This window comes from Bison bison, unplaced genomic scaffold, assembly GCF_000754665.1.
Source record: "Bison bison bison isolate TAMUID 2011002044 unplaced genomic scaffold, Bison_UMD1.0 scf7180017864215, whole genome shotgun sequence".
Lineage (NCBI taxonomy): Eukaryota > Metazoa > Chordata > Mammalia > Artiodactyla > Bovidae > Bison > Bison bison.
Window position 1 is genome coordinate 12,452,443 of NW_011494787.1, and position 7,682 is coordinate 12,460,124.

A 7,682-nucleotide genomic window follows, 5' to 3' on the forward strand; every position below is an offset into this window, starting at 1 on the left:
CCAGAAGATAAAGTCTGACACTGTTTCCACTGTTTCTCCATCTATTTCCCATGAAGTGGTGGGACCGGATGCCATGATCTTTGTTTTCTGAATGTTGAGCTTTAAGCCAACTTTTTCACTCTCCACTTTCACTTTCATCAAGAGGCTTTTGAGTTCCTCTTCACTTTCTGCCATAAGGGTGGTGTCATCTGCATATCTGAGGTTATTGATATTTCTCCTGGCAATCTTGATTCCAGCTTGTGTTTCTTCCAGTCCAGCGTTTCTCATGATGTACTCTGCATAGAAGTTAAATAAACAGGGTGACAATATACAGCCTTGACGAACTCCTTTTCCTATTTGGAACCAGTCTGTTGTTCCACGTCCAGTTCTAACTGTTGCTTCCTGACCTGCATACAAATTTCTTGGTATTTGTCTTTTTCTTTCTAACTTAATTCACTAGGTCCATCCATATTGCTGCAAATGGCATTATTTCATTCTTTTTTTATAGATGAGCAGTATTCCATTATATATATACATATCTATCTATATATAGATGTATAATATACATATAGATATATACATATCATTATCTATATAATATATAATGTATGTGTGTACATGTATATATAATATATATATTTAGATAATATGCATGATGTATACATATAATATATAGATATATTATTGAGCCTAGTGGCTCAGTGGTAAAAGTCCACCGGTCAATGTAGAGACGTGGGTTTGATCCCTGGATTGGGAAGACTCCCTGGAGAAGGAAATGGCAAACAATTCAGTGCAATCCCAATAAAAATTTCAACAAGCTTTGTAAGAAATTGAGACACTAATTCTAAAATTCTTGTGAAAATGGAAGAGTCCTAGAATACCCAAAAGAACTTTGTAAGAAAAGAACAAAGATGTAAGACTAAAACTTCCTGATTTCAAAATTATTATAAAGCTAACTAGACAATATGGTGTTGGCATAAATATAAACAAATAGATCTATGTGTTAGATAAAAGTTCAGAAATAGACCCACGTATATATGGACAGTTTTTTTTTTTCCTCACAGTATCTCTCTCCATTTATTTAAATATTTAATTTCTTTTAGAAATGCTTTATGGTTTTCAGCATACAGGTCCTTCAAATATTTTGTCAAAATTATCTATGTTGTTGTGCAGTCACTCAGTCATGTCTGACTGCGACCCCATGGGACAGCACTCCAGGCTTTCCTGTCTTTCACCATCTCCTGGAGCTTGCACAAACTCATGTCCATTGAGTTGACAATGCCATCCAACCATCTCGTCCTCTGTTGTCCCCTTCTCCTGCCTTTAATCTTTCCCAGCATCAGGGTCTTTTCTAATGAGTTGGCTTTTCACACTAGGTGGCCAAAGTATTGGAGTTTCAGCTTCAGCATCAGTCTTCCCAATGAATATTCAGGATTGATTTCCTTTAGGATGGGCTGGTTTGATCTCCTTGCAGTCCAAGAGACTCTCAAGAGTCTTCTCCAACAGTCTTCTAAGAAGAAGACTTCCAAGAAGTCTTCTTAACAGTCTTCTCCTTTTGATGGTTCAAAAGCATCAATTCGTCAACACTCAGCCTTATTTATGGTCCAACACTCACATCCATACATGACTACTGGAAAAATCATACCTTTGACTAGATGGACCTTTGTTGGCAAAGTAATGTCTCTGCTTTTTAATATGCTGTCTAGGTTTTTCATAGCTTTTCTTCCAAGGAGCAACTGTCTTTTAATTTCATGGCTGCAGTCACCATCTGCAGTGATTTTGGAGTCCCCCAAAATAAAGTCTCTCACTGTTTCCATTGTTTCCCCATCTATTTGCCATGAAATGATGGGACCAGATGCCATGATCTTAGTTTTTTGAATGTTGAGTTTTAAGCCAGCTTTTTCACTCTCCTGTTTCAATTTCATCAAGAGGCTCTTTAGTGCCTCTTTGCTTTCTGCCATAAGGGTAGTGTCATCTGCATGTTTGAGGTTATTTATATTTCTCCCTGCAGTCTTGAGGCCAGCTTCTTCTTCATCCAGCCCAGCATTTTGCATGATGTACTCTGCATATAAGTTAAATAAGCAGGGTGACAATATACTGCCTTGACATACTCCTTTCCCAATTTGGAACCAGTCTGTTGTTCTATTTCCAGTTCTAACTGTTGCTTCTTGACCTGCAAACAGGTTCCTTAGGTGGCAGGTAAAGTGGCCTGGTATTCTCATCTCTTGAAGAATTTTCATCAGTTTGTCATGTTCCACACATTCAAAGGCTTTAGCGTAGTCAGTGAAACAGAAGTAGATATTTTTCTGGAATTCTGTTGCTTTTTCTATGATCCAACAAATGTTGGAAGTTTGGTCTCTGGTTCCTCTGCCTTTTCTAAATCCAGCTTGAATATCTGGAAGTTCTTGGTTCATGTACTGTTGAAGCCTAGCTTGGAGAATTTTGAGCATTACTTTGCTAGCATGTGAAATGAGGGCAATTCTGTGGTAGTTTAAACATTCTTTGGCATGCCTTTCTTTGGGATTGGAATGAAACTGATTTTTGTATATTGTCCTTGTTATATTTAACCTTGCTAAACTCATTATTCTTGAACTTTTTTTGAAGGTAACTTAAGATTTTCTACATTTATAGTCATGTTATCTGTAAATAATGACAATTTTACCTCTCCCTTTCCAATCTGTTGATACTTATTTCTTTTTCACAACTTATTGTACCACGTAGAACCTTCAATTCAGCATTGACTAGAGGTGGTCAAAGTGGAAAACCTTGTTTCTGACGATAGAATATATTCAGTCCTTTAGAGTTACATATGATTTCAGTTCTTTACAATTATGTATGATTTCAGCAGTAAGTTCTTTCTAGATGTCCTTCATCAGGTTAACTTCTATTTCTATGATGCTGAAAGTTTTTTTCCTTTTTTTTTTTTGTCAAGAACTACTGTTGAAATTTCTGCTGTTTTGAGATGGCTTTTATTTTTCAGGTTTTAACAAAGTGAACTATATGGATTGATTTTTAAAAGTTTGTATTCCTTGGAAAATCCCACTTAGTCATTATATATTGTCCTTTTAAATATTAGCACTTCTCAGCCTCAGCAATATTGGCATTTGGAATTGGATGGTGCTTGGTCAGGCGTTGACTTGTGTATTGTAAAGTACTTAGCAGCCTCTCTAGCTTCTACCCAGTAGATGCTGGTATCACCACTTGCCCCCCATTGTGGCAACCAAAAATGTTTTCAAACATTCCCAGATGTCTTCCTAGGTGAGAAAATTGTAGCTGGTTGAAAACCACTGGTATGTATTATTAAATTTGATTTACTAAAATTTTGCTTAAAAGTTTTGTGACCAGGTTCATAAAGGACATTGGGTGTTTGGTTTGGTTTGGTTTGGTAATGTCTCTGTTGAATTTCTGTATCAGTAATTCTGGCCCTATGGAATGAAATGGAAAGTATTCCTTCCTTCTTAATTATACAGAAGAATTTGCATCAAGCTTGTATTATTTCTCCCTTAAATAATCAGTATAATTCACTAGTGAAGTCTTCTGTCACTGGAGATTTGTGTGCAGGGTGTGGGGAAGGTTATAACTACAACCTAATTTTTAGGGATATTTAGGCTGTTTCTTCTTGAGTGAACCTTAGTAGTTTGTGCCTTTCAAGGAATTGATCCATTTCATCTAATTTACTATGTTTATGGGCATAAAGTAGTTCACAATCTTCCTTCCTATTCTTTTAATGCTGTAAGATCTGTAGTGCTGTCACCTCTTTGACTCCTTATATTAGTAATTCATGTTTGGTGATGGTGGTTTAGTCACTAAGCCATGTCTGACTCTTGCGACGCTATGGACTGTTGCCTGCCAGGCTCCTCTGTCCATGAGATTCTTCAACCGAGAATACTGGAGTAGGTTGCCATTTCCTTCTCTAATTCATGTTTAGTGTCTTTTTTCTTGATAAACCCAGCTGAGTTTTATCAACATTATTTATCTAAAAGCAATCAATTTTCGTTTCATATATTTTCACTCTTTTGGTTCTTTCTTGTTTTTTGCTCTTAATTTTTTTTCCTTCTGCTTGTTTAATTTTGCTCTTCTTTCTCTAGCTTCTTATGTACAGCTTCGTTCACTTAATTGAAACGTCTTTTTCCCCCAACATAATCATTTAATGTTTTAAATTTTTTTCCAAAATGTACTTAATTTTTATTCCACAGATTTTGATAAATTGTGGTTTCATTTTCTTTTAATTAGAAGTATTTTCTAAAATCTTTTTTATTTCTTCCTTGATCCATGGGTTTTTCAGAAGAGCATTTACTTCTCAAATATTTTAAGATTATCTAGGTTCCATTTATAACTTTTAAATTTTATTTTGTTTTGGTAGAAAACACACTCTGTATAAATTCAGTCTTTTAAAATGTATTGTGGGACAAGATGACATAGACTTATCTGTTTCTGCTTCTTCCCACAAAGTAAAACTATACACCCAGGAAACAATGCAAAAGACAACCAAAGGAGAACTCTGAAAGATGAAAAGAGGAAGGTAATCTGGTTAGAGACCTCAGAAAGGACGAGAGGAGGAATAGCATAGTCAGGATATCTTATAACCTACCCCTTCAGAAAACTCTTGGTTGGGTGATAACAAAGACCACACTCAAGCTCTAACAACAGGTGAATTGGGTGTCAAAATCTAAAATGCCATTTTCCAAGCAGAATTTTAAAACATATATGGTGACAAGAAACTGTTAGGAGTGATTATTCCTGGAGAGTAGGATTAAAAGAACTTGAGGATGGGGTAGGAAGTGGGGTTTTACTTTTCATTTTGTACTGGTAGAGGAGCTTTTTAAATAAAATCATAAAATGCTGTGAATGTATACATTATTTATTCTTCATCAAGTTTATTAGAAACTGACACGTTCAAATTTTATTATGTTTATTTAATATTTATAGTTAACATTATTTATTAACTATATATTTAAATATATAGTTAACATTATTTTGACCTAACTGTTAAATTCTGTTTAATTTTCAGAACTGAAAGCAGAAGCTAGTCTAATGGACCAGATGAGTAGTTGTGATAGTTCATCAGATTCCAAAAGCTCATCATCTTCAAGCAGTGAGGACAGTTCCAGTGATTCAGAAGATGAAGAGTGCAAATCCTCTCCTGATCCAGGGAACTATATCTCAGAACATCCTACCATGTCTATCATGCCACAGTGCAGGATTCCTGAGATAGTGGCTGGTCAGAATAAACATCATGACAACAATGGTCTTCTGATGAATACTTTAAGTAAGTATACATAAGTATGAGTAATTGGAAAAGTAAGAATTCACAATGAACCACACTGATTATGACCTAAAATTTAAATAGAATTGCTTCTTTTTTATTAACAGAAATCACCATTATTTAACATAAATTATTTAACACAAATTATTTGTGTTAAATAACACCATTATTTATTTATAATAAATAAAAATTTAAAAATTTATTTGTGTTAAATAACACCATTATTTAACACAAATCACCATAATTTAACGGAAATCACCTTCTTATTAAGTTATTCATTTTCTTTTGATTCTGTGACATAATGCCTTACTGGCTTTTCTCCTTTCTTTCAAGACACTTTTCTGTCTTTTCTTTGCTGGCTTATAATCTTCTACTCAGTTATTACAGCTGAAGTTTCTCAAAGCTTAATTCTAGGTCCTTTTTTCTTTTTATTCTATAATCTTTCCTCAGATAAGTTCTATATTTCTCTTGCAATCAATACTTGTATACATATAACTTGTAAATTTGCATCTCTCACCCACACCTCTCAGCTCTAGACACAGAAGTCCTACCTACCTGCCTACCTCAGGGACTTACACTAACTCTCTATTCAGCTAGAAATATATCTTTCTTTTCATGTAGATAATTTATTCTCTAGATTATATTCCAGGATTTACTTGATCAAGAAAGTCTTTCTTGACTCTTCTGACAAGATCAAATCCCCCTTGTTATAGACCTTCAGAGCAGTATCTTCTTTATATCAGTTGTCATTTACAAATTTATATGTTGTTTGATTTATTATCTTATAAGCTCCAAGAGGGCTGTGATCTTGTTTATTTTGCTTATCACATAATACTAGCACTGACAAAGTACCTGTTTCTGTTTCTTAGATAGGTCGATTCGTGTCATCTTTTAGATTCCACATGTAAGTGATATTGTATGGTATTTGTCTCTTTTATTCTGACTTATTTCAATTAGTATGATAATCTCTAGTTGCATCTGTGTTGTTGCAAATGGCATTATTTTGTTCTTTTTCATGACTGAGTAGTATTCCATTATAAATATGTACCATATCTTCTTTATCCATTGATCTCTTGATGGACATTTAGATTGTTTCCATGACTTGGCAATTTTGAATAATGCTTTCTGTGAACATAGGGGTGCATATATCTTTTTGAATTATGGTTTTCCTCTGGATATATGCCCAGGAGTGGGGTTGCTGGATCATATTGTAATTCTGTCTTTAGTTTTCTGAAAAAACCTCCATACAGGTTTCCACAGTGGTTGCACCAACTTACATTCTTACAAGCAGTGTAGAAGGGTCCCTTTTTCTCCACACCCTCTCCAGCATTTCTTATTTGTAGACCATTTAATGATGGCTGTTTAATGTGAGGTGATTTGCATTTTTCTAATAATTAGCTTTGTTTAGCATCTTTTAATGTATCTATTGGCTATTTGTATTTCTTCTTTGGAGAAATGTCTCTAGATCGTCTGCCCATTTTTCAATTGGGTTCTTTGGTTTGGAACATTAAGAATACTAATATATTGGAAATTAAGCCCTGTCAGTTGCATCATTTGTGAATATTTTCTCCCATTCTATAGGTTGTCTTTTCATTTGGTTTATGGTTTCCTTTGCTGTGCAAAAACTTTTAAGTTTGATTACATCCCATTTGTTTATTTTTGTTTTATTTCTATTGCCTTGAAAGACTGAATATGCCTGTTCTAATAGTAAATATGTAGAATCTTACAATATAAAAATAAAAAGCAGGTATACTTTCAAGAATATGAATGTAAAACATTTATGAAATTAATTTCTACTAGGACAAATGAACACATTTAAAAGAAATCATATTTTATTAATCATCATATGACTATAGACAATGAGAATATAAATAAATAACAAAAAATAGTTCAAAATACATGCTTAGAAACTTTGGAGCACATATCTAGTGATTTATGTGTTAAAAGGAAATTACAATGAAATTAAAAAATATTTGTAATTAAGTAATGTCAAGAATATCTCAGCAGTTTTGGGGTACCACCTAAAAGGTACTTATAGGGAACTTTATAGTCTCAAAATGTTCTTTTTTTAAAAAATTAAAAATAAATGAGTGAGAGTTTCACCTTGAGGAACTAGAAAAACAATAGTATCTTAAAGCAGGGAAAGAAAATATTGTATATTAGAATTGAAATTAGTGTAATAGATAACAAAGAAACATTAGAAGATCAACAAGGCTAGAAGTTACTTCTTTGAAAACTAAAAAAAGACCAACTTCTAAGGCGGATGAAGAAAGAAAAAGAAAAAAACACAATATTAGGAATGAAAAAGTGGTTAAAATTATATATTTTATTTTTTAAATTATGCTGCTGCTGCTGCTAAGTCGCTCCAGTCGTGTCCGACTCTGTGCGACCCCATAGATGGAAGCCCACCAGGCTCCCCCGTCCCTGGGATTCTCCA

The 7,682-nt window shown here is 33.9% G+C and overlaps 1 protein-coding gene across 1 annotated transcript in view; it reads left to right on the forward strand.

Moving 5' to 3' along the window:
• Positions 1–7,682, forward strand: part of EAF2 (ELL associated factor 2) — a 57,088-nt gene that overhangs the window by 30,480 nt on the left and 18,926 nt on the right. Inside the window, exon 5 of the mRNA XM_010845412.1 lies at positions 4,991–5,248. Coding sequence (XP_010843714.1) covers positions 4,991–5,248 — 258 coding nt within the window. The remainder of the gene's footprint in view (positions 1–4,990; positions 5,249–7,682) is intronic.